Raw genomic sequence first — 27,764 nt, 5'->3', positions numbered from 1 at the left:
TGGGGTTGCTCTGAACCCCCAACGGTGGGCTACCTTGGACCAAAAACTGAGAACTGTAAGTGACTTACTTACCTGTGAAAACTAACAATAACTTACCTCCCCCAGGAACTGTGAAAATTGCACTGTGTCCACTTTTAAAACAGCTTATTGTGTTTTATGACAAAAGTATTCATGCTAATGTAATGATTCAAAGTTCCTAGAGTACTTACCTGCAATACCTTCCAAACAAGCTATTACATGTGAAATTTGAGCCTGTGGTTCTTAAAATAAACTAAGAAAATATATTTTTCTATAACAAAACCTATTGGCTGGATTTGTCTCTGAGTGTGTGTACCTCATTTATTGTCTATGTGTATGTACAACAAATGCTTAACACTACTCCTTGGATAAGCCTACTGCTCGACCACACTACCACAAAATAGAGCATTAGTATTATCTCTTTTTACCACTATTTTACCTCTAAGGGGAACCCTTGGACTCTGTGTATGCTATTCCTTACTTTGAAATAGCACATACAGAGCCAACTTCCTACAGCTATGAACTTGAGGCAGAAACCTACACGTTCCAGGGCTATGTAGGGGATCTTTCTCAATCTCGGCAAGCATAATTTTACGTTTCAAATAAATGATATTTTACTCTGCAGGCATAAAAATTCTATTGGTGTATAAACACTAGCCCTTCTAGCATATTGTTTTTGGTGATTTTATCTAGTCTTCTGAAACACTAGCTTGCTGGTCGCCAGCACATTGACCAATATATTTATTAAGTTCAGGACTATGATAGATTTGACCCTTGTTAGTTATATTAAAACGTTCTAATATGTTGTAGAATACACAAGGTCACTTAGGTATTGCAGTCCACTTCAACACTGTGCCGGCTGTATTTTATGTCTGGCTTGACAGCACAGCACTTAAGGATCACTACCTAGACAGCATCACTGCACTCATGTACTGTCAGTTCAGCCACCAAAGCAGTGTTAATTAATAATCTACAAATATGATTCAGTGTGTTTAAAGAAAATAAGTACATAGGATATTATTATTTTTTTTATAAAAAATGAGATATTTGAACCTGTTTCGCACCGAGTTATGCGAACTTATGCATGGGGTGGTGGGGAAGAACAAGTATTGAATCATCCCCCCCCAGACCAGTGGAACCAACATATTGTACTGTGGTTAAGATACATAGACGATATTTTTATCATCTGGAAAGGTGACATGACCAGTGCATTACAATTCTCACAAGAAGTGAATAAAAACAACTGTAATTTGAAATTCACAAGTAAAATACATGCAAGTGAAATCGAGTTTCTGGATGTAAAAGTGATGGTAGAAAACAACAGGGTAGAAACCACAGTATTTAGAAAGCAAACCGCTGACAACAGCATCTTACATGCCTCTAGTTATCATCCACAACCTTTAAAAGAAAGTATTCCATTTGGTGAGATGCTGAGAGCTAAAAGAATATGCAGTACCGAGACCAAGTTCAAAGAAGTTCAGTTAGACATGGGGAGGAGACTGCAGAATAGAGGTTATACTGATAGGACACTCCAAAGACACTCCAAAGAGCCAGTAATAAAGTAAAATCTAGAGTTAGAGAAGATCTGCTGTTCTCGTCACAAGAGAGAAAGAATAAGAGAAATAGTGGTGAAGGTGCAGAAAAAATTGTGAGATTCATTACAACATTCAATGTGGCACATGAACAAGTACGCAACTTATTAAAAAACATTGGCACGTAGTGAGGAGTGATCCTGTAATAGGACAGAGATTAACGAGGAGACCACAGATTACCTATAGAAGAGGGAAATCTATGAAAGACGTTTTAGTCAAAAGTGACATCAGACAGTTGAGCAAACAGTCTACATGGCTCAACACACAGGATGGTTTCTACAAGTGTATGAAATGCAAAGCATGTAAGAATGGAGAAAATATTAAAAATCTAACCATCAGCAATAGGATAGTACACACTATAAAAAGAAGATATACATGCAAAAGCGACCATGTAATTTATATCCTCAAATGCACTTGCCCCAAATTGTATGTGGGAAGTACAAAACTGCAGGCAGACAAAAGAATCTTGCAACACTTAAGAGCAATTACTAATAAGGACATCAGATATCCAGTAGCTAGACACATTCATGAGATACATGGAGGGAAAATAGAGGAGCTACGTTACAGTGTAATTGATGGAATAGCCAGAGACAGCAGAGGGGGAGATCGAGAGAAAAACCTGCGCAAACTAGAGTCGAGGTACATATTAACACTCAACACCAAGGAACCAAATGGGTTGAACATCAGTGAGGAGTTATACATTCATCTATACTAAAGAATCAACAGAAATATTATTACACAACACCTGAGAAGGTAGAAGTTGTCTTTACACATCAGATATCTACAACAGAAAGTTGAAAATGCTTCCAAGTTATACGGAAGAGTTCCCCTATTCAAGTTCCCACAATACCTAGTTGGGAAGGCTAAAATTGTGAGCCGGATACTATTGCAACATTAAGAAGAAAATATAACAAGATGAGATCAATAATGATTTATGATTGATATAGGGATACATTGAAGATACAAGATATATGATAATGTTAATTTGCTGTGGACCATCTGAAATCGAGTCCACTAATGGATGGGGGAACCCATTATTAACAGCGCAACCACCCAGTGTATTATGATTGGGAAGGAAGTTTTTTATGGAACATTTTTAACATTAAATACATACTGAGGCAATGCGCTTTTATATCTATTCACATCGTTATATCCATTTAGGTCATTAAGGTTTATGTTTTACAAATGGTTAATTCGTATCAAAGCAAGATTTGTGCAATTATCCACAGGGTAACCGGCATAAATTATAGAGAGTGTTATGATGGAGAGTCCAATTGTAAAAGAAATTGTTGGTAATGGTGATTGGGATTTAACATAGCGATCATGTGTTATATATATGAGGGAGGACAAAATGGCGAATAAGAAGTTGACGAAGGCGGCAACGCCGAAACGCGTTCTTTCCTTTTGTGCCAATAAACCCGGATGAATTAAGATGCCCGCGGAGTGCTGTCTTTCTCTTTACCAATGGAATCAAGTGTGGAATTAGAAGCGAGCTAGCGCTCGCTAGCAGACGTGCACCGCTGACGTTTTGGAGCAGGATCGGCACGCCATCAGGAAATGTTTAGGATATTATTGTTGTATCCATTTTTAAATCTCAGCGTAATTGTTAGTTCTGATATTTATTGGAACACATAAGTGGCTTGACCTTTGGGACTGGGCCAGAAACTCAATGTAGAGCTTCAAATTACGATCCAAGAACATTTCAGTGGTCAGTGCCTGATTATTAAAAATATTTTTATATATATATATATATATATATATATATGTTCGATGGCATGTGTAGCTACAGATACACATGCTGTGCATATCCCGCCATCTAGTGTTGGGCTCGGAGTGTTACAAGTTGTTTTTCTTCGAAGAAGTCTTTTCGAGTCACAAGATCGAGGGACTCCTCCCATTTCGGCTCCATTGCGCATGGGCGTCGACTCCATCTTAGATTGTTTTTTTTCCGCCATCAGGTTCGGACGTGTTCCTTTTCGCTCCGTGTTTCGGGTCGGAAAGTTAGTTAGAATCTCGGAAAAAACGTCGGTATTGTTTCCGTTCGGTATCGGGTTAGTTACAACAGATCGACACCGAATTTTGAAGAGCTCCGGTGGCCCTTCAGGGTTTTTTCGAACCCCCGTCGGGGCCTGGTCGGCCACGTGTGACTTCAAGGCTGATGGAACGGACCCCATTCCGCTTCTGTCCAAAATGCCATAACAAGTATCCGTATACGTATCAGCATCTGGTCTGTAACTTGTGCTTGTCCCCAGAGCACAAGGAAGATACTTGTGAGGCCTGTCGAGCGTTTCGGTCCAGAAAGACACTCAGGGACCGAAGAGCAAGAAGACTGCAAATGGCATCGGCGCCGACAGGACAAGGGCGTTTTGAGGAGGAGGAAGAAACATTCTCCACCCAGGAGTCGAGGTGGAAGAGGAAGCTTTCTCTATCCAAGAGTCGGGCTCGGAAGAGCTCGAGGCCGAAGAAATGCCGAAAACCGTGAGTAAGACGTCGAAACATAAGACTCACGAGAAGTCAACAAAAGCCCAGGGGACGCCACCGCCAACAGGCCATGGCTTAACCCCAAAAATAGGTGACCGATCCAAGGCACCGAAAAAGGGCACGCTGGTGTCAAAGTCATCCGACTCCGGTCGAGATACCGCCACACAGCAATCTCGGACCCGAGACATCGGCTCAGAGAAATTTCGGCACCGTGACAGCGGCACCGAACAAATTCGGCACCGAAACACCACCACGCCGACAATTACAAAGGTTTCTTCGGAGCCTAAAAAGACATCCGAAAAAGTTTTGGTTCCGAAACATCCAGCCTCGGAGCCGAAAACAGGTTCCTATACAGAGGAACAAGGATTGTCCTCCCAAATGCAAAAACATAGATTCGGAGAGGAACTTCAAGCAGTAGAGCCAGACTATACTCAAAGGAGGCTCCACATTCAACAAGACACAGGGAAGATAACCACTCTTCCCCCAGTTAAAATAAAAAGAAAACTTGCCTTTCAAGAAAAGGACAAGGAGCCACAGGCAAAGGTGGCAAAGAAAACAACTCCACCACCGTCTCCACCACCATCCGTGCACACATCACCAGTAGCAACTCCTCCACTGATGCACTCCCCGACTCATGCTACCATGAGTCAAGATGATCCCGATGCATGGGACCTTTACGATGCTCCAGTATCGGACAACAGCCCAGACTCGTACCCTGCCAGGCCGTCCCCACCTGAGGACAGTACATCTTACACACAGGTGATTGCAAGGGCAGCTGCTTTCCATAACGTCACCTTGCATTCCGAACCAATTGAGGATGACTCTTTGTTTAACACGCTATCCTCCACTCATAGCCAATACCAAAGACTACCTATGCTCCCAGGAATGCTAAAACATTCAAAAAAATCTTTCAGGATCCTGTTAAAGGCCGAGCCATAACTCCAAGGGTGGAGAAAAAGTACAAGCCACCGCCAACAGATCCAGTTTATATTACAACGCAGTTAACCCCAGACTCAGTAGTTGTCGGGGCAGCTCGTAAGAGAGCAAACTCTCATACCTCGGGGGACGCACCACCTCCAGACAAAGAGAGTCGCAAATTTGATGCTGCGGGCAAAAGGGTTGCAGCACAAGCAGCAAACCAATGGCGCATTGCCAATTCACAAGCACTTTTGGCAAGATATGATAGAGCTCACTGGGATGAGATGCAACATTTGAAAGAACACTTACCCAAGGAGTTCCAAAAAAGAGCACAACAAGTGGTGGAAGAAGGACAAAGTATCTCTAATAATCAGATACGGTCTTCAATGGATGCAGCAGATACGGCTGCAAGGACAGTAAATACTGCAATAACAATAAGAAGGCACGCATGGCTGCGCACGTCAGGTTTCAAGCTGGAAATTCAACAAGCCGTGCTAAATATGCCATTTAATGAACAGCAGTTGTTTGGGCCGGAAGTCGACACTGCTATTGATAAACTCAAGAAAGACACTGATACAGCAAAAGCCATGGGCGCACTCTACTCCCCACAGAGCAGAGGCACATTTCGCAAAACACCTTTTAGGGGAGGGTTTCGAGGACAACCTACAGAAACCACAACATCACAAACAAGGCCCACTTACCAAAGCCAATATCAGCGGGGAAGTTTTCGGGGGCAATATAGAGGGGGATAATTCCAAAAAAATAGAGAAAAATTCCAAAGCCCCAAAAGTCCTCAAAATAAGCAGTGACTTACAAGTCACACATCCCCATCACATAACACCTGTGGGGGGAAGACTAAACCAATTTTACAAACATTGGGAGGAGATAACAACAGATACTTGGGTACTAGCAATTATCCAGCATGGTTATTGCATAGAATTTCTCGAATTCCCTCCAACAGTCCCACCGAAAACACACAGTATGTCAATCCAACATATAAATCTTCTAGGATTAGAAGTTCAAGCATTGCTCCAAAAAGAGGCAATAGAATTAGTACCAAAACAAGAACTAAACACAGGAGTTTACTCACTGTACTTTCTGATACCCAAAAAAGACAAAACTCTAAGACCTATACTAGATCTCAGAATATTAAATACATACATCAAATCAGACCACTTTCACATGGTTACATTACAAGAAGTAATCCCACTGCTCAAACAACAAGACTACATGACAACACTGGATCTAAAGGATGCATATTTCCATATACCAATACATCCTTCACACAGAAAGTACCTAAGGTTTGTATTCCATGGGATACATTACCAATTCAAAGTGTTGCCATTCGGAATAACAACTGCGCCAAGAGTTTTTACAAAATGTCTAGCAGTAGTAGCTGCACATATCAGAAGGCAGCAAATACATGTGTTCCCGTACCTAGACGATTGGTTAATCAAGACCAACACGCAAATACAGTGTTCACAACACACAAATTATGTCATAGAAACCCTACACAAACTAGGTTTCTCAATCAATTACTCAAAGTCACATCTTCTGCCGTGTCAAACACAGCAATACCTAGGAGCAACAATCAACACAGTAAAAGGAATTGCCACTCCAAGTCCACAAAGAGTCCAAACATTTCACAATGTAATACAAGCCATGTATCCAAACCACAAGATACAGGTCAAATTAGTAATGAAACTCCTAGGCATGATGTCCTCATGCATAGCCATTGTCCCAAACGCAAGGTTGCACATGCGGCCCTTACAGCAGTGCCTAGCATCACAGTGGTCACAGGCACAGGGTCAACTTCTAGATCTGGTGTTGATAGACAGCCAAACATACATCTCGCTTCAATGGTGGAACAGTATAAATTTAAACCAAGGGCGGCCTTTTCAAGACCCAGTGCCACAATACGTAATAACGACAGATGCATCCATGACAGGGTGGGGAGCACACCTCAATCAGCTCAGCATCCAAGGACAATGGGACATTCAGCAAAGACAGTTTCATATAAACCACTTAGAACTGTTAGCGGTGTTTCTAGCGCTGAAAGCATTTCAACCCATAATAACCCACAAATACACTCTTGTCAAGACAGACAACATGACAACAATGTATTACCTAAACAAACAGGGAGGAACACACTGGACACAGTTGTGTCTCCTGACACAAAAAATATGGCATTGGGCGATTCACAACCACATTCGCCTAATAGCACAATTTATTCCAGGGATTCAGAATCAGTTAGCAGACAATCTCTCTCGGGATCACCAACAGATCCACGAATGGGAAATTCACCCCCAAATACTGAACACTTACTTCAGAATGTGGGGAACGCCACAAATAGATCTATTTGCAACAAAAGAAAACTCAAAATGCCAAAACTTTGCATCCAGGTACCCACAACATCAGTCTCAGGGCAATGCACTATGGATGAACTGGTCAGGAATATTTGCGTACGCTTTTCCCCCTCTCCCACTTCTTCCATATCTAGTAAACAAGTTGAGTCAAAACAAACTCAAACTAATAGCACCAACATGGGCAAGGCAACCTTGGTACACAACACTACTAGACCTTTCAGTAGTACCTCATGTCAAACTGCCAAACAGACCAGATCTGTTAACACAACACAAACAACAGATCAGACATCCAAATCCAGCATCGCTGAATCTAGCAATTTGGCTCCTGAAATCCTAGAATTCGGGCACTTAGACCTCACACAGGAATGTATGGAGGTCATAAAACAAGCTAGAAAACCTACCACTAGACACTGCTATGCAAATAAGTGGAAAAGATTTGTTTATTACTGCCATAATAATCAAATTCAACCTTTACACGCATCTGCAAAAGATATAGTAGGATACTTACTACATTTGCAAAAATCTAAACTAGCTTTCTCTTCCATTAAAATACATCTTACAGCAATTTCAGCTTACCTGCAAATTACGCACTCAACTTCATTATTTAGGATACCAGTCTTAAAAGCGTTTATGGAAGGCCTAAAGAGAATTATACCACCAAGAACACCACCAGTTCCTTCATGGAACCTCAACATTGTCTTAACACGACTCATGGGTCCACCTTTTGAGCCCATGCACTCTTGTGAAATGCAATACTTAACGTGGAAAGTCGCATTTTTAATTGCCATCACATCTCTAAGAAGAGTGAGTGAAATTCAAGCATTTACCATTCAAGAACCATTTATTCAAATACACAAAAATAAAGTTGTTCTACGGACAAATCCTAAATTTTTACCAAAAGTAATCTCACCGTTCCACTTGAATCAAACGGTAGAATTACCAGTGTTCTTCCCACAGCCAGATTCTGTAGCTGAAAGAGCACTACATACATTAGACATCAAAAGAGCACTAATGTACTACATTGACAGAACAAAACTTATTCGAAAGACAAAACAACTATTTATCGCCTTTCAAAAACCTCATACAGGAAATCCAATTTCAAAACAAGGCATTGCTAGATGGATAGTTAAGTGCATTCAAACCTGCTATCTTAAAGCTAAAAGAGAACTGCCTATTACACCAAAGGCACACTCAACCAGAAAGAAAGGTGCTACCATGGCCTTTCTAGGAAATATTCCAATGAACGAAATATGTAAGGCAGCAACATGGTCTACGCCTCATACATTTACCAAGCACTACTGTGTAGATGTGTTAACTGCACAACAGGCAACAGTAGGTCAAGCTGTACTAAGAACATTATTTCAAACTACTTCAACTCCTACAGGCTAAACCACCGCTTTTGGGGAGATAACTGCTTACTAGTCTATGCACAGCATGTGTATCTGCAGCTACACATGCCATTCAACTGAAAATGTCACTTACCCAGTGTACATCTGTTTGTGGCATTAGTCGCTGCAGATTCACATGCGCCCACCCGCCTCCCCGGGAGCCTGTAGCCGTTTAGAAGTAGATCTTAAACATTTGTACATTTGTAAATATATTACTTTAAACTTCATTATGTACATACGCATTCACTCCATTGCATGGGCACTATTACTAGCATTCACAACTCCTACCTCACCCTCTGCGGGGAAAACAATCTAAGATGGAGTCGACACCCATGCGCAATGGAGTCGAAATGGGAAGAGTCCCTCGGTCTCGTGACTCGAAAAGACTTCTTCGAAGAAAAACAACTTGTAACACTCCGAGCCCAACACCAGATGGCGGGATGTGCACAGCATGTGAATCTGCAGCGACTAATGCCACGAACAGATGTACACTGGGTAAGTGAAATTTCCATAGATATATATATATTTTTTTTTAACTCAAGATACCTGGTTTTAAAATTCTAAAATTACTAAATAGTGTATTTACTTGTTACATTTCTTGGGTGTAGCTTAATTAAAGACAAGGTGAGCATATGAGCAAGTCAGTGTACCTCCATGTAGACTTTAGAACAGTTTCTGTAAGTCTGTAAAATAGACCCCATGTTGCAAGGCATTTTAGCTCTAAGATTATATAGCTTCGTTGGTTTTATATCCTTGAAATCCAAGTTTTAAGATGAAATTAATTTTGTCTTCTTTAAAGTTTCAAGCCAAACGAAGGAGTGATCATCATTGGAGCAACAAATTTTCCAGAAGCTTTAGATAAGTAAGTACCAAAATGAACTTGATAATTTTGAAATGTCAGTAGTTTAATTAAAAGGTCTTTATGCATATTTCTTTTGTGATATTATTTACTTATTTTATTAAGCCTTTTAATGAAATATTGCTAATGTACATCATAAAAGTTCAATAATTGCAATTTTCTTGTTTAAACTACCTTTACAATTGAACACATTTTAATATTATTGATCTCCTTTTCTTTCCTTTGAATTATAGTTCATTTAAAAATAATTTTTTAGGAGTTAGAGGTATTATGTTGATTACCTTTAATTTTAAAATACAATTTAATGTTCAAATTATTTTGTTGTCTATGACTACCATTTTGCTTTTTTAAAAAAAATGTTTTACCCCCACTATTTCTAGGGCATCAATTGATTGTACACTTTGCCTTTGGGACATCTAAATGTAAAGGCATTTTTTAATGGATACTTCTTCTGAAGATCCCTTATTCGAAAAGATCTCTGGTGGAATACTAGAATCTGAGAATTAAAGTGCCACAGAAAACAACCAAATAGGAAATCTGTTCAGTTACAATTGAGAAACAACAGTATTGCCTAAGAATCTATACGTTAGATGCCATTTGTAGCTGCAGATACACATGCTATGCATAGCTTCCGCCATCTAGTGTTTGGCTCAGAGTGTTACAGGTTGTTTTTTCTTTGAAGAAGTCTTTTTTTCGAATCACGGGATCAAGTGACTCCTCCTCTCGCTCATAGTGCGCATGGGATTAGACTCCTTTGTTAGATTGTTTTCTTTCAGCTGTCGGGTTCGGACGTATTTCCTCTTGCTCTGAGATTTTCAATTGGAAGAAGAGCCAACAAGCCTTAGTAGCTGCAAGAGTCACAGTGTACAGGGGTACTGTCCTGCAAGGAGAGGCAAAGACTCACCACCCCCAAAGTTAGACAGCTGGTAGAGGGGACCACTCAAGACCACCACCTATGTTGGTTGTTGTTGCAGTTGGTGCCTGCAGATGTAGGGGAGTGACTCCTTCTCTCCAAGGGAGATTACTTCTTGGTGCAGACTGAAGACTTTCCGCCCTCAGAGGATGCACAGCAGGGGAAATGTTGCAGTTGCTGAAGGAGCCGGAGAAAAAAATGTTTCAGAGCAGAGTCGTCGCTGGAGCTGCAGATTGTAGGTTTCTATGAAGTCCAGTTGTGGTTCCAGTAGCCAGAAGTCGAATTAAACGTTGTAGAGGAGTCCTTCTGGAATCTTGCATGTCGAATCTGAGGACCCACCCAAGAGGGAGACTCTATATAGCTCTAAAAGGGGGATTAGTCACCTAACAGGGTGAACACCTATCAGAAGTGGGCTGTGACGTCACTTGCCTGACCTTGCGACTCAGATGATTCCAGAGGCCTCTGCCCAACTTGGATTCAAGATGACAGAATCAGGTTGTCAGTTGGAGAGCTCTGGGCACCACCCCTGGGGTGGTGATGGACAGGTGAGTGGTTACTCCCCTTTCCATTGTCCAGTTTTGCGCCAGAGCAGGGACTGGAGGTTCCTGAACCAGTGCAGACCGGTTTATGCAAGGATGGCACCGAATGTGCCCTTCAGAGCATACCAGTGGCTTTGGGGAGGCTAACCCTCCAAAGCCATGTAACACCTTTTACCAAAGGGAGAGGGTGTTGCCTCCCTCTCCCAAAGGAAATCCTTTGTTCTGCCTTCTCAGGCTTGAGCTGTTCAAGTAGCAGGAGGGCAGAAACCAGTCTGTAGGATGACAGCAGCGTGGGCTGCCTGGTAAAACCCTGAAAACTGGTAGGAGCAAAGCTGGGGGGAGGGTCATCAAGAAGTGCCCCAGAGTGCATGGAATTGTACAGTCAAAACTGGCAAAAGTATTGGGGTATGATTCGGACATGTTTGATACCAAATATGCCTAAGTTCGGAGTTACCATTATGTAGCTGAACATAGGTAGTGACCTATGTCCAGTACACAGCTAAAATGGCTTTCTCGCACTCATGAAGTCCAGAAAAATGGAGCTGGAGTTCGTGGGGGACCTATGCTCATGCAGCTCATGAAGCCCTCACACACATGTACTTATGCAGCCTGCCCTCTGGGCTAGGAAGACCTGCCATAGGGTTGACTTACAGTGACCTGTAGTGAAAGGGTCCTTGCTAGCCTGCCAACACATTTTACATGAGTTTCCATGGGTGGCATAATACATGCTGGAGCCCATGGGGAACCCCTGGTGCCCCAATGTCCTGGGTTTTATATATCAGGGACTTACAGGGGGGCACCAGTATCCCAATTGTGGGGTGTGTGAAGTCCCACGCAATGAAATTTAGAGGGAGAGAGCACAGTCACTGGGGTCCTGGTTAGCGGGATCCCAGTGAAAACAGTCAAAACACACTGGAAGTAGGCAAAAAGTGTGGGTAAACATGCTAAAAAGAGGGTACTTTCCTACACCGGACCGATCCCGATAGACTTCCAAGGGCACCTGATGCTGAACTGCAACTGGCCACCCCAGTGGCACCCGAGGTGACCTATTGGTGTGGCCTAAGAGTCTGCCTTATACTCGCCTTTATACCAGAAGATTGGCCTGAAAGTTGCTGTGAAGTACCTGTTTGCTGTGTTTTCTCTCCCATAGAGTAACATTGCCGCTTCAGAAAAATGCATTGTCGACTTTTGAAAACTGCAAAAATTAATAATTTGAAAAGTACTCACCTGTTTCAAATGGTTTTGGTATCTAAATTGATATAAAACTATGTGTTATTTTTATAAACTAGTGTCAGATTTCTTTGAGTGTGAGTCTCATTTACTGGATATGTGTGGGTTTTATATGCTTAGCACTACCCTCTGACATTCCTAACTGCTCGCCAACACACTACCACAAAAGAGCATTTGGGGTGTCCTTTGTGCGCCTGTAATTCCTGTGGAGTTTGCGTGGGCTCTTTGCACAGTGTACCTCTTTTTGGTTCACTATTAAAAAAAAAAACAACAAAAAAAACAGCTTCCTACAGTGGATAAATATATTTAGGGTTTAGTGATATGTAGTGGTATAGGATGGTAAGGGTATTTTTGCAGCATGAATCTTTTCTGGATTTACATGAAGTGCATTGTTCTGCCATCTACTGGTTGGGTCTGGAATTTTCTTCTATTACACCAAGTTTTTTAATCCCTCATCCTTTTCTACCTTTGCTGGTAGTCGCAAACAGAAGCATCATATGGTGTCCCCTTGTGACAGCATGGTATACTGCCTCTGGGTGTTCCCACCTTAGTTGCCCATCTTCTTTTCTGGCTTTGGGTCTGGATGTTTTTGTGGAGATGTGTCCAACTCAAGGAAGAACTTGGAAGAATTTTCTAAAAAACTTTGTGAAAACTTTGGAAATGAGAACTCTAAATCTTTGGGGAGCAGACGAAAACGAGGAAAGAGCGAGCATGTATTTATTGTTCTCTACTTCGGAGGATTGCCAGGAATGCACCCGAACATGAACTCCCCTGCGTGGCGTGATGGGGAAACGCTGTTCCAGTGCTGCAAGAACTGCCATCACAAATATGGACAGAAGGACATGTGCCCAGAGTGTAATCCTTGTCTTCCTGTCTACCACCAGAGTGAAGATTGTAACGCCTGCTCTGTGTTTGTGCCAAAGATGCTGAGGGTGAGAGAGAGTCAAAGAATGGCTTACCATGCTTTGCAGGGCCAAAAATCAACACCATCCCTTCCAGATCTGCGACTTTCTAGTAACGAGGAGGAAGATGTGGCTGAGAGAGCTAAAGGGGAAATTTGGGATGGTGATCTGGAGGTCATCAGGGTTGAAGAAGAGGTGCCAAAGAAGAGCCAAAATAAAGTGAGAGAATCCCTAACCTCCGCTAACACACCAGAGTCGAAAACATCTGACTTGCAGGTACAAAAGGGAGCCTCTGTATCAAAATGCTCCCTTTCGAATTCCATTTTTTTTTATTTCTACTTTTTTCGGCTCCGAAGTGTGTTTTTCCGATCACAAAAAGGTAGAGGATGGTCTCGGCTCTGAAGCTGACTGCCGAATTTTCAACTCCGAAGAATGGACTTTTTTTTACTGGCGTCCGAAAGGGTGCCTTTGACAGATTTACTCAACTCCAAAGTAGACTGAGAAGTGGCCTTTTTCGGCACAGACCCCGAAGGATGGTCGCCAGCATTCTTTTTTCGGGCCAAACCATGGCCTTTCGGCAGTGGTGTACCCAAGTCCTTTAAATGTTTTTTGTGCAGGTGTGTAGGGGCAGACATACTCACATACTGTTCACCTGTGATGGGTCTGTCGTCTTCAGACTCGTTAGGAATCTGTGTCTGGGATGGAGACGGCTGTCTGCATCTGCTCTTCTTCAGCAGCTTCGAGAGGTTCACTGCTTTTCGACGCCATTTTGAGTCTTCTGGCTCTGCGATATCGGAGAGTTTTCTCTGATCAAAATGATCGGCAGTGTAAGGAAATGCCTCCTTGGCATGGTTACCCCCTGCCTTTTTGCCTTTGCTGATGCCAAGTTATGATTTGAAAGTGTGCTGGGACCCTGCTAACCAGGCCCCAGCACCAGTGTTCTTTCCCTAACCTGTACCTTTGGCTCCACAATTGGCACAACCCTGGCACCCAGATAAGTCCCTTGTAACTGGTCCCCCTGGTACCAAGGGCCCTGATGCCAGGGAAGGTCTCTTAAGGGATGCAGCATGTCTTATGTCACCCTAGGGCCCCTCACTCAGCACATACACACTGCTTGCCAGCTTGTGTGTGCTGGTGGGGAGAAAATGACTAAGTCGACATAGCACTCCCCTCAGGGTGCCATGCCAACCTCACACTGCCTGTGGCATAGCTAAGTCACCCCTCTAGCAGGCCTTACAGCCCTAAGGCAGGGTGCACTATACCACAGGTGAGGGCATAGGTGCATGAGCACTATGCTCCTACAGTGTCTAAGCAAAACCTTAGACATTGTAAGTGCAGGGTAGCCATAAGAGTATATGGTCTGGGAGTCTGTAAAACAGGAACTCCACAGCACCATAATGGCTACACTGAAAACTGTGAAGTTTGGTATCAAACTTCTCAGCACAATAAATGCACACTGATGCCAGTGTGCACTTTATTGTAAAAATACACCCAGAGGGCATCTTAGAGATGCCCCCTGAAAACATACCCGACTTCCAGTGTGGGCTGACTAGTTTTTGCCATCCTGCCACACACCAGACATGTTGCTGGCCACATGTGGAGTGTGCCTTTGTCACTCTGTGGCCAGGAACAAAGCCTGTACTGGGTGGAGGTGCTTCACACCTCCCCCTGCAGGAACTGTAACACCTGGGGGCGAGCCTCAAAGGCTCACCCCCTTTGTTACCGCGCCCCAGGGCACTCCAGCTAGTGGAGATGCCCGCCCCCTCCGGCCACGGCCCCACTTTTGGCAGCAAGGCCGGAGGAGATAATGAGAAAAACGAGGAGTCACTGGCCAGTCAGGACAACCCCTAAGGCAGTGGTATTCAAACTTTTTAATGCCGTGCCCCCCAAGTTGAAAAATAAAAATCTTTTAGCCCCCTCTCAGAATTTTTCACAATTAATTTAGAAAGATGGCAATGTTTAAATATGTCTAAACCTATTTAAACATTGCAGTTAGGAACTGTTACCTTTTAAAAACTGCAATAACATGCTTCTGCTTAAAACAAAGGCATGTTATCTGCATAATATTTCTTTTGGCCAGAGTTTGGCGCCCCCCCTGGGATCACTTGAGGCCCCCCTAGGGGGTCCCGCCCCCCAGTTTGAAGACCTCTGCCCTAAGGTGTCCTGAGATGACTCTGACTTTTAGAAATCCTCCATCTTGCAGAGGGAGGATTCCCCCAATAGGATTAGGGATGTGCCCCCCTCCCCTCAGGTAGGAGGCACAAAGAGGGTGTAGCCACCCTCAGGGCTAGTAGCCATTGGCTACTAACCCCCCAGACCTAAACACACCCCTAAATTGAGTATTTAGGGGCTCCCAGAACCGAGCAAGATAGATTCCTGCAACCTGAAGACGAAGAAGGACTGCTGACCTGAAAGCCCTGCAGAGAAGACGGAGACACCAACTGCTTTGGACCCAGCCCTACCGGCCTGTCTCCCCACTTCAAGAAAAACTGCAACAGCTACGCGTTCCACAGGGTCCAGCGACCTCTGAAGCCTCTGAGGACTACCCTGCATCTAAAAGGACCAAGAACTCCAGAGGACAGCGGCTCTGCTCCAAAGAAGAAACAACTTTGCACCAAAGAAACAACTTTTAAAGGACTGCACGTTTCCCGCCGGAAGCGTGAGACTTTCCACTCTGCACCTGATGCCCCCGGCTCGACCTGCGGAGAAACAACACTACAGGGAGGACTCCCTCGGCGACTGCGACCCTGTGAGTAGCCAGAGTTGACCCCCCTCAGCCCCCCCCCCCCCCAGCGACGCCTGCAGAGGGAATCCAGAGGCTCCCCCTGACCGCAGCTGCCTGCTTCTAAGAACCCAACGCCTGGTAAGGACACTGCACCCGCAGCCCCCAGGACCTGAAGGATCCGACCTCCAGTGCAGAAGCGACCCCCAGGTGGCCCTCTCCCTTGCCCAGGTGGTGGCTACCCTGAGGAGCCCCCCCCTTGCCTGCCTGCTTCGTTGAAGAGATCCCTGGTTCTTTGAACTCCATTGCAAACCAGACACCTGTTTGCACTCTGCACCCGGCCGCCCCCGTGCTGCTGAGGGTGTACTTTTTGTGCTGACTTGTGTCCCCCCCCCCCCCCGGTGCCCTACAAAACCCCCTGGTCTGCCCTCCGAAGACGCGGGTACTTACCTGCTGGCAGACTGGATCTGGGGCACCCCCTTCTCCATTGAAGACTATGGGGGTTATTACAACTTTGGAGGAGGTGTTAATCTGTCCCAAAAGTGACGGATATACCACCAGCCGTATTACGAGTCCATTATATCCTATGGAACTCGTAATACGGCTGGTGGTATATCCGTCACATTTGGGACGGATTAACACCTCCTCCAAAGTTGTAATAACCCCCTATGTGTTTTGGGCACCACTTTGACCTCTGCACCTGACCGACCCTGAGCTGCTGGTGTGGTAACTTTAGGGTTGCCCTGAACCCCCAACGGTGGGCTACCTTGGAACCAACTTTGAACCCTGTAGGTGGTTTACTTACCTGCAAAACTAACAAACACTTACCTCCCACAGGAACTGTTGAAAATTGCACTTTCTAGTTTTAAAATAGCTTATTGCCATTTTTGTGAAAACTGTACATGCTATTTTGCTGATTCAAAGTTCCTAAGTTACCTAAGTGAAATACATTTAATTTGAAGTATTACTTGTAAATCTTGAACCTGTGGTTCTTAAAAATAAACTAAGAAAATAGATTTGTCTATACAAAAACCTATTGGCCTGGAATTGTCTTTGAGTGTGTGTTCCTCATTTATTGCCTGTGTGTGTACAACAAATGCTTAACACTACCCTCTGATAAGCCTACTGCTTGACCACACTACCACAAAATAGAGCATTAGAATGATCTCTTTTTGCCACTATCTTACCTCTAAGGGGAACCTTTGGACTCCGTGCACGCTATTTCTTACTTTGAAATAGTACATACATAGCCAACTTCCTACAAAGCGAAAACGCAAAATGCCAAAACTTTACATCCAAGCACCTACATCTCCTATCCAAGGGCAATGCTCTATGGATCAATTGGTCAGGGATATTTGCTTACGCTTTTCCCCTTCTCCCACTCCTTCCCTTTTTAGTCAACAAATAACTTCAAACATCACTCAACATGATACTTATAGCACCAACAAGGGCACGCCAGCCTTGGTACACAATACTACTTGACTTATCTGTAGTACCACACTCCAAACTCCCAAACAGACCAGATTTGTTAACGCACAACAAAGGGCAAATCAGGCATCAAATCCCCAATGCTCTCAAACTAGCGATTTGGCTCCTGGGGTCATAGAATTTGGTTATTTAAATCTTCCATCAGAATGTGTGGAAGTAATTAAACGGGCACGTAAACCTACTACTAGACAGTGCTATGCAAACAAGTGGAAACGATTTGTCTACTATTGCCAATCTAAGAGCATTGATCTACTTACAGCATCTATACAAGATATTGTATGCTATTTACTTCATTTGCAGAAATCAAATTTGGTTTTCTCATCTATAAAGATAGACCTTATTGCAATATCTACATACTTACAGACTATTCAATATACTTCTCTATTTAGAGTTCTTGTTATCAGAACCTTCATGGAAAGATTAGAACGCATTATTCCACCCAGAACACCACCAGTTCCCTTGTGGAACTTAAATATTGTACTTATCAGACTCATGGGACCACCTTTTGAACCCATGCATTCTTAAAATAGAAGGTCGCCTTCCTTGTAGCTATTACTTCTTTAAGAAGAGTTATTGAAATACAAGCATTCACTCTTGAAGAACTTTTTTCCAAGTGCACAAACATAAAGTTGTACTAAGAACAAATCCAAAATTTCTACTAAAGGTAGTATCTCCATTTCACATCAGTCAAACAGTGGAATTGCCAGTCTTCTTTCCACAGCCAGATTCTGTGGCAGAAAGAGCTCTTCATACTCTATAGCTCAAAAGAGCTCTTATGTACTACATAGACAGAACTAAAGTTTTTAGAAAAAACAAAGCAACTTTTTGTTGCTGTCCAACAACCACATGCAGGCAATCCTATATCAAAACAAGGTTTAGCAAGATGGATTGTTAGATGTATACAAACATGTTATATCAAAGCAAAAATACAACTTTTGATCACACCTAAAGCTCATACTACAAGAAAGAAAGGTGCGTCAATGGCTTTTGTAGGAAACATACCAGTGGTTGATATATGTAAAGGAGGTACATGGTCAACCCCTCATACATTTACAAAACACTACTGTGTTGATGTATTCTCACAGCAACAAGCCGCTGTAGGCCAAGCTGTCTTAAAAACGTTATTTCAAACAATTTCAACTCCTACAGGCTAGCCACTCCTTTTGGGAGGACTAACTGCTTTGTAGTCTATGCATAACATGTGTATCTGCAGGTACACATACCATCGAACGGAAAATTTCACTTATCCAGTGTACATCTGTTCGTGGCATGTGGTACTGCAGATTCACATGCACCCTCCCTCCTCCCCGGAAGCCTGTAGTCGTTTAAGTTTTTAACATTTGTACATATGTATATACATTTACATTTGCATGAACATCTCTTTGAATTTCTATACTCTATCACTCCTTCCTTCACCCTCTGCGGGAAAACAATTTAACAATGGAGTTGATGCCTATGCGCAATGGAACCAAAAGGAGGAGTCACTCGATCCTGTGACTCCAAAAAGAGTTCTTCGAAGAAAAACAACTTTTAACAGTCCCAGCCCAACACTAGATGTCGGAAGAACTATGCATAGCATGTGAATCTGCAGCACCACATGCCACGAACAGATGTACACTGGGTAAGTGACATTTTCCATATATATGTATATATGTGTTAGGTGGCATGTGTAGCTGCAGATACACGTTATGCACAGTTCCTGCCATCTAGTGTTGGGCTCGGAGTGTTACAATTTTTTTTTTTTAAGAAGTCTTTTTGAGTCATGGGACGAAGTGACTCCTCCTTTTCGGCTCCATTACTCATTGGCATCGACTCCATCTTAGATTGTTTTCTTTCCACCATCGGGTTCGGACGTGTTCCTCTTCACTCCGGCTGTCTGATTTCGGAAAACTTATAAAATCACCGAAAATAGTCTGTATTGTTCTCGATCGCGCCCCATCTTGCATCAACCCCTCGGTACTGGCGGACACACACCTTTGGTTGCCCTTCGGGGCACCGGCGCCCAACCTGGGCCTGGTCGGCCCGACCGCAAGAAGCATCGAAGCCTCATGGACCGGACCCCGTTCCGATTCTGCCCTTGGTGTCACGCCAAGTATCCCTACACAGATCAACATCGGGTCTGTAATCAGTGTTTGTCACCAGATCACCGAAAGGATACTTGTGAGGCCTGCAGATCCTTCCGTTCCAAGAAGACCTTGAGAGACCGAAGGGCGAGAAGGCTACAAATGGCGTCCAAGAGCACCTAACACCTCGACGCGGAAGAAGAGGAGATGATCCACACTGCCATCTCCGTTCAAGGATCCATTTACGAATCTGACGTCATCTGAACACCGACAGCGGACCAGCATGTGAATACGCTTGCCCCGACCCAGACCAAGACCAAACAAAAGGCCTCAGGGACGCCACTGCCGGAAGGCCATGGCTCCACCCGGAAAAAAATCAAGCAGTGACCAAGTAACACCTTCTGCATAAAAAAGGCCTCACCCGCATCAAAGAGCTTCAACAAATGGAGGAATTTGATGACAGACAAGCCTGGATACAGATCCACAAGGATACTGGCAAGATCCTCACAGCACCTCCCCTCAAATTTAAAAGAAAGCTGGCATTCCATGGACGTATGGACACTGATCAGCCAAAGGCTAAAGTGCCAAGAGAGCAATCTCCGCCACGCCAGTTTTCTCCAGCCCAGTCTCCTCCTCATTCTCCTCAACGAACTGTCTCTCCACCTGCTACACCTACTGCACAGTCTCCCACACACACTATGCAGTCACATCAGGACACAGATCCGTGGGGTCTTTATGATGACCCTGTGTCAGACAACAGCCCAGAGTGCTATCCGTCTAAGCCCTCTCCACCTGAAGATAGCACCTCCTACACACAGGTTTTGGCGCGGGCTGCAGCTTTCCACAATGTAAGTATGCACACTGAACCACTCGAGGACGACTTTCTTTTCAATACATTGTCCTCAACGCACACAACATTCCAAAGTCTACCCATGCTCCCGGGTATGCTCAAGCATGCCCAACAGATATTCCAGGAGCCGGTTTGAAGGAAGGGCCATAACCCCAAGGGTAGAAAAGAAGTATAAACCACCACCTTCTGACCCAGTATTTATCACGCAACAGCTGCCCCCAGATCCAGTAGTGGTCAGCGCAGCGAGGAAAAGAGCTAACTCGCAGTCCTCTGCAGATGCACCCCCTCCAGATAAGGAAAGTAAAAAGTTTGATGCAGCAGGAACGAGGGTAGCGTCACAAGCAGCCAATCAGTGGCGCATAGCGAACTCACAGGCCCTCCTCGCAAGATACGACAGGGCTCATTGGGATGAGATGAAAGACATTATTCAATATCTCCCCAAAGAACACCAAAAGAGAGCTCAGCAGGTAGTAGAGGAGGGACAGGCAATAACAAATAACCAGATAAGGTCAGCGTTAGACTCAGCTGATACAGCCGCAAGAACCATAAATACGGCAGTTACCATTAGGTGCCATGCATGGCTCAGATCATCAGGTTTTAAACCTGAGATCCAACAAGCTGTCCTCGACAATGCCCTTCAGCTAACAGTAGTTATTCGTCACACAGGTGGACACAGCCATAGAGAAAATGAAATAGGATTCCGACACAGCCAAATTGATGGGAGCGCTTTATTCATTCCAATAGAGAGGGTAATTTCAGAAGCTGCAGTATAGTGGGGGGTTTCAGGCCACAGCCCTCAGAGTCATCCACCTCACAAACAAAGCCCTCATACCAAACACAGTATCAAAGAGGGGGATTTCGAGGGTCCTTCAGAGGGCAATTTCCCAAATCCAGGGGAAAACTCCAATCTACAAAGCAAGCCACTAACAACAAGCAGTGACTTTGCCATCACCTTCCCCCAACACACATCCCCTGTGGGAGGAAGATTGAAAATGTTCCACAATCAATGGTCAAACATCACAACAGATACATGGGTACTATCAATTATCCAACATGGTTACTGCATAGAATTCACACATTTTCCTCCAGATATTCCCCCAAAAGTGCACAAACTATCGTCGCAACATCTAGCAATGTTACAAACAGAGGTGCAGGCACTATTAACCAAACAAGCCATAGAACTAGTGCCTCATCATCAAAAAGGAACAGGGGTCTATTCCCTGTACTTCCTCATTCCTAAAAAAAAGACAAAACGCTAAGGCCAATATTAGATCTCAGGACTTTCAACCTCTACATTCAATCAGAACACTTCCACATGGTGACCTTACAAGAAGTAGTCCCATTACTGCAACAGGGAGAATACATGTCAACACTGGATTTAAAAGATGCGTATTTTCACATACCCATCCGTCCAGCTCACAGAAAATACCTCAGGTTTGTTATACAAGGGAAACATTACCAATTCAAGGTATTACCCTTCGGGATAACAACAGCCCCCGAGTATTTACAAAATGCCTTGCCGTAGTAGCAGCATACATAAGGAGACAACACATGCATGTATTCCCATATCTCGACGATTGGCTAATAAAGGCCAACACTCAAAAACAGTATCAACATCACACACGTTACGTAATAGATACCCTACACACATTAGGGTTTTTGATAAATTATCAAAAATCACACCTGCAACCAGCCCAAATTCAGCAGTATTTGGGAGCTACACTCAACACTCAAAAGACGCTTGCAAGTCCAAGCCCACAAAGGGTGCAATCATTCCACACCATGTTGCCAAAAATACAGCCAAATCATCACTACACAGTCCGATTTGTGATGAAACTCCTAGTCATGATGGCATCATGCATCGCAATTGTCCCAAACGCACGGCTACACATGTGGCCCTTACAACAGTGCCTTGCAAAACAATGGTCGCAGGCAAAGGGTCATCTCCAAGATCTAGTGTTTATAGACCACCAAACACACTACTTGCTTCAGTGGTGGAATCCCCCAAATTTAAACAAAGGGCGTCCTTCGGCCTTTTCAAGACCCTGTGCCTCACGCCATTCTCACAACAGATGCATCAATGATTGGGTGGGGAGCACACCTCAACAATCACAGTATACCCGGACAGTGGGACAGCAAGCAAAAGCAGCTACACATAAATCACTTAGAGCTGCTAGCAGTCTTTCTAGCACTAAGAGCCTTTCAACCTCTTCTGGCTCACAAACAATTTTTTTTTTTTTTTCCTCATTCACTTGTCCAGCCTCTCGATGAGGGAGATCAGTTCAAATAACCAATAATCTCCTCCTAGAGACTCTTGTCCAGGACAACCCGCGTCTCTGATTAGCAGAGCCTCACCGGCCCGCCTTCAAAGCTGCCGGGAACCCGCCTTGACATAATCACAGGACAATACCTCGTTCTTACGATTCCAACCAACTTTTCAGTGGGTCCCAAAATTTGTACTTCTTATTTGATTCTTTATCCCTTACATCCAGAGTTAAATTATATATTAGCGAATCTTTCCACTCTATCGCCGTCGGGGGAGAAGCACTTATCCATTTCTTACATATCTCCCGCCTTGCTAACAACATCATATAGAAAAGTAATTTAGCATTGTTTTTTGTTTCATTCCTGGAGTCCAATTGACAACCAAAAATAACTAAGGAGGGGCTTACCTGGTACTCTAAGGGTATAATTCTTTTCACTATCTCACCAACCTCTTTCCAGAAAAAACTGAGCTGGGGACACTCCCAAAACATGTGGATATCGCTTGCTCGATCCTTGCCGCACTTTTTGCAGCTAACCGGGGTGCCTTCCGTCAATTTAGACAGTTTCTCTGGGGACCAGAAGGCCCTGTGAATGGAGAACAAATGGTTTCGTCTTAGACAGGCAGATTTGACTGTGGCATACAATAAAGTAATAGATACTTGCCATAAATCTCTTATCTGTACTCCAGGCAAGCATCCTCCCCAGATTTCTTCAGGCAAGTGAAATTCTCCATCCACCGTTTCCATCAATGTCCAATACCATTTTGCTACTTCTTTCTTTCCCACAGGGTCTTGAAAGAAATAGTCGTTCTTCCAATTCATTGGAGCCGCCCACCTTTTCCTTGACACTCTTCAGCCAACTCCATATTTGCAAGTATTTAAATTTGGAAAGAAGTCCATCTACCTTTATATTAAGATCCTCATAGGGGAGTAGCTCCCCATCAATACAAAACTGTCCCCATTGCACCAGCCCAGCCTCCTTCAGAGGTTCAGCCAAAGTGTCTCTTGTCCATTCTGGTGAGCCCGGAGCATCCCAGAGAGGCGCATATTTACTAAAAAACGGTAGCTTGGTAGCCCTCCTTAGATCATACCAGATATTAGCAGAGTCTTGCCATATTTTAAACCTCACCTTTTAAAAATATTTTGGATCCCCAAATTTATAAAGGAACCCTGACTGTGTATCATAATTGGATTCCATCATAACTTTAAGGACCTGCCCCAGATCTGAAATCTTTGACACATTCAATGCCCCCCTGTAGGAAGTTGGCTCTGTATGCACTATTTCAAAGTAAGGAATAGTATGCACAGGGTCCAAGGGTTCCCCTTAGAGGTAAGATAGTGGCAAAAAGAGATAATACTAATGCTCTATTTTGTGGTAGTGTGGTCGAGCAGTAGGCTTATCAAAGGAGTAGTGTTAAGCATTTGTTGTACATACACACAGGCAATAAATGAGGAACACACACTCAGAGACAAATCCAGGCCAATAGGTTTTGTTATAGAAAAATATATTTTCTTAGTTTATTTTAAGAACCACAGGTTCAAATTCTACATGTAATATCTCATTTGAAAGGTATTGCAGGTAAGTACTTTGAATAATCACAATAGCATATATACTTTTTACATAAAACACAATAAGCTGTTTTAAAAGTGGACACAGTGCCATTTTCACAGTTCCTGGGGGAGGTAAAGTATTGTTAGTTCTTGCAGGTAAGTAAACCACCTACGGGGTTCTAATTGGGGTCCAAGGTAGCCCACCGTTGGGGGTTCAGAGCAACCCCAAAGTCACCACACCAGCAGCTCAGGGCCGGTCAGGTGCAGAGTTCAAAGTGGTGCCCAAAACACATAGGCTTCAATGGAAAGAAGGGGGTGCCCCGGTTCCAGTCTGCCAGCAGGTAAGTACCCGCGTCTTCGGAGGGCAGACCAGGGGGGTTTTGTAGGGCACCAGGGGGGACACAAGTCCACACAAAAAGTACACCCTCAGCAGCGCGGGGGCGGCCGGGTGCAGTGTGCAAACAAGCGTCGGGTTCGCAATAGGATTCAATGGGAGACCAAGGGGTCTCTTCAGTGGTGCAGGCAGGCAAGGGGGGGGCTCCTCGGGGTAGCCACCACCTGGGCAAGGGAAAGGGCCTCCTGGGGGTCACTCCTGCACTGAAGTTCCGATCCTTCAGGTGCTGGGGGCTGCGGGTGCAGGGTCTTTTCCAGCCGTCGGGATTTTAGAGTCAGGCAGTCACGGTCAGAGGGAGCCTCAGGATTCCCTCTGCATGCGTCGCTGTGGGGGCTCAGGGGGGACAACTTTGGTTACTCACAGTCTCGGAGTCGCCGGAGGGTCCTCCCTGAAGTGTTGTTTCTCCACCAGTCGAGTCGGGGTCGCCGGGTGCAATGTTGCAAGTCTCACGCTTCTTGCGGAGATTGCAGGGGTCTTTAAATCTGCTCCTCTGGATACAAAGTTGCAGTCTTTGTTGAACAGGGCCGCTGTTCTCTGGAGTTTCTTGGTCTCTTGGAAGCAGGGCAGTCCTCTGAGGATTCAGAGGTCGCTGGTCCTGGAGAAAGCGTCGCTGGAGCAGTTTTCTTTAGAAGGCAGGAGACAGGCCGGTAGGACTGGGGCCAAAGCAGTTGGTGTCTTCTTTCTTTTTCTGCAGGGGTTTTCAGCTCAGCAGTCTTCTTCTTCGGTAAGTTGCAGGAATCTAAATTCTTAGGTTCAGGGAAGCCCTTAAATACTAAATTTAAGGGCGTGTTTAGGTCTGGGGGGTTAGTAGCCAATGGCTACTAGCCCTGAGGGTGGGTACACCCTCTTTGTGCCTCCTCCCAAGGGGAGGGGGGCACATTCCTATCCCTATTGGGGGAATACTCCATCTGCAAGATGGAGGATTTCTAAAAGTTAGAGTCACTTCAGCTCAGGACACCTTAGGGGCTGTCCTGACTGGCCAGTGACGACTCCTTGTTATTCTCATTATCTCCTCCGGCCTTGCCGCCAAAAGTGGGGCCGTGACCGGAGGGGGCGGGCAACTCCACTAGCTGGAGTGCCCTGTGGTGCTGGAACAAAGGGGGTAAGCCTTTGAGGCTCACCGCCAGGTGTTACAGCTCCTGCCTGGGGGAGGTGATAGCATCTCCACCCAGTGCAGGCTTTGTTACAGGCCACAGAGTGACAAAGGCACTCTCCCCATGTGGCCAGCAACATGTCTCGGGTGTGGCAGGCTGCTAGAACCAGTCAGCCTACACGGGTAGTTGGATTAGATTTCAGGGGGCACCTCTAAGGTGCCCTCTGGGGTGTATTTTACAATAAAATGTACACTGGCATCAGTGTGCATTTATTGTGCTGAGAAGTTTGATACCAAACTTCCCAGTTTTCAGTGTAGCCATTATGGTGCTGTGGAGTCCGTGTTTGACAGACTCCCAGACCATATACTCTTATGGCTACCCTGCACTTACAATGTCTAAGGTTTGGCTTAGACACTGTAAGGGCACAGTGCTCATGCACTGGTGCCCTCACCTATGGTATAGTGCACCCTGCCTTAGGGCTGTAAGGCCTACTAGAGGGGTGACTTATCTATACTGCATAGGCAGTGTGAGGTTGGCATGGCACCCTGAGGGGAGTGCCATGTCGACTTACTCGTTTTGTTCTCACCAGCACACACAAGCTGGCAAGCAGTGTGTCTGTGCTGAGTGAGGGGTCCCCAGGGTGGCATAAGATATGCTACAGCCCTTAGAGACCTTCCCTGGCATCAGGGCCCTTGGTACCAGGGGTACCAGTTACAAGGGACTTACCTGGATGCCAGGGTGTGCCAATTGTGGAATCAAAAGTACAGGTTAGGGAAAGAACACTGGTGCTGGGGCCTGGTTAGCAGGCCTCAGCACACTTTCAATTCAAAACATAGCATCAGCAAAGGCAAAAAGTCAGGGGGTAACCATGCCAAGGAGGCATTTCCTTACACCCCCTCATGTTCTTAATGAAGACAGCCCAGGCATAATATTGAAGATCAGGCAGAGCTAACCCTCCCTTCTCCTTCCTCCGTCTCAATTTCTTCCATGCAATTCGTGCACCTTTGGAGGCCCAAATAAAACTACTAATTCTACCTTGTAATTTACCCAACCATTCTTTCTTATATTTCAATGGGACCGCATTGAAAATAAATAATAACTTTGGTAATATCGTCATCTTTACTAGGTTAACCCTCCCATAACTAGTAAGAGGTAGACTACCCCAACTCTTCATTAATTTGCTGACATCTGACAAAACTCTTAAAAAATTAACCTCTGCTATTTTGTCTATATCTCGTGTGATCACGATGCCCAAATATTTCAATTGCTTCTTAATTAAAACACTCTCCTCTCGCATATTCCAAGTCATAATTTCAGTCTTTTCCTTATTAACCGTGTATCCAGAAATTTCCCCAAATTCCCTTGTCAGTTCTTCCAAAACCGGTAGGGTTTGCTGCAGGTTCGCTGTATACACCATCAGGTCATCTACATACAAAGCAATTTTCCTACTCCAAGCCCCACCCCGAAACGGGATTATCCTCTGTTCTCTTCTAATCTTGCAAGCCAAGGGTTCAATATATATGTTAAATAGCAGTGTTGATAATGGACAACCCTGTCTAGTTCCCCTCCCAATTTTAAAGGGGTGTGTTAAAGTACCGTTGACCAGGATTTTTGCCTCCGCATTCTGATATATTATCTGCAATGTCCTAGTAAATTTCTCTCCCAAATTGAGAGCCTCACAGAGGACACCCAAATAGACCCAGTTAACTCTATCAAACGCTTTTGTAGCATCAATCATTACTAAGGCCAAAGGCTCCTTGTATACTTTAGCAAAGTCTATGAAGCCTATCAGGCACTGAGTCAACTCTTGCATATATCTCCCCTTAATGAAACCTTTCTGATCTTCCTGAATCAATTTACCTAAGGCTCCCCCCAATCTCCTTGCCAGAACTTTTGTAAATATTTTGTAATAATCACAATTTAGTAGGGAGATCGGCCTGTATGAATCACAACTTTTTGGGTCCTTTCCTGGTTTTAAAATCAGGGTAATAATGGCCTCCTTCCAAGAAGCTGGACATGTACCCCCCTCCAACAAGATATTATTACATAGCTCAGTTAGGAATGTTATTATACTACCTCCTAGATCTCTATAAACCTCAAAAGGCAATCCATCTGGCCCAGGGGCTTTCGCT

The 27,764-nt window shown here is 44.4% G+C and overlaps 1 protein-coding gene across 1 annotated transcript in view; it reads left to right on the top strand.

Moving 5' to 3' along the window:
* Positions 1-27,764, top strand: part of YME1L1 (YME1 like 1 ATPase) — a 665,597-nt gene that overhangs the window by 312,510 nt on the left and 325,323 nt on the right. Inside the window, exon 12 of the mRNA XM_069211321.1 lies at positions 9,563-9,625. Coding sequence (XP_069067422.1) covers positions 9,563-9,625 — 63 coding nt within the window. The remainder of the gene's footprint in view (positions 1-9,562; positions 9,626-27,764) is intronic.

The sequence above is a fragment of the Pleurodeles waltl genome, chromosome 10, assembly GCF_031143425.1.
Source record: "Pleurodeles waltl isolate 20211129_DDA chromosome 10, aPleWal1.hap1.20221129, whole genome shotgun sequence".
Lineage (NCBI taxonomy): Eukaryota > Metazoa > Chordata > Amphibia > Caudata > Salamandridae > Pleurodeles > Pleurodeles waltl.
The sequence above is the reverse complement of the archived record's forward strand: the minus strand, read 5'-3'. Positions and strand labels throughout refer to the sequence as shown.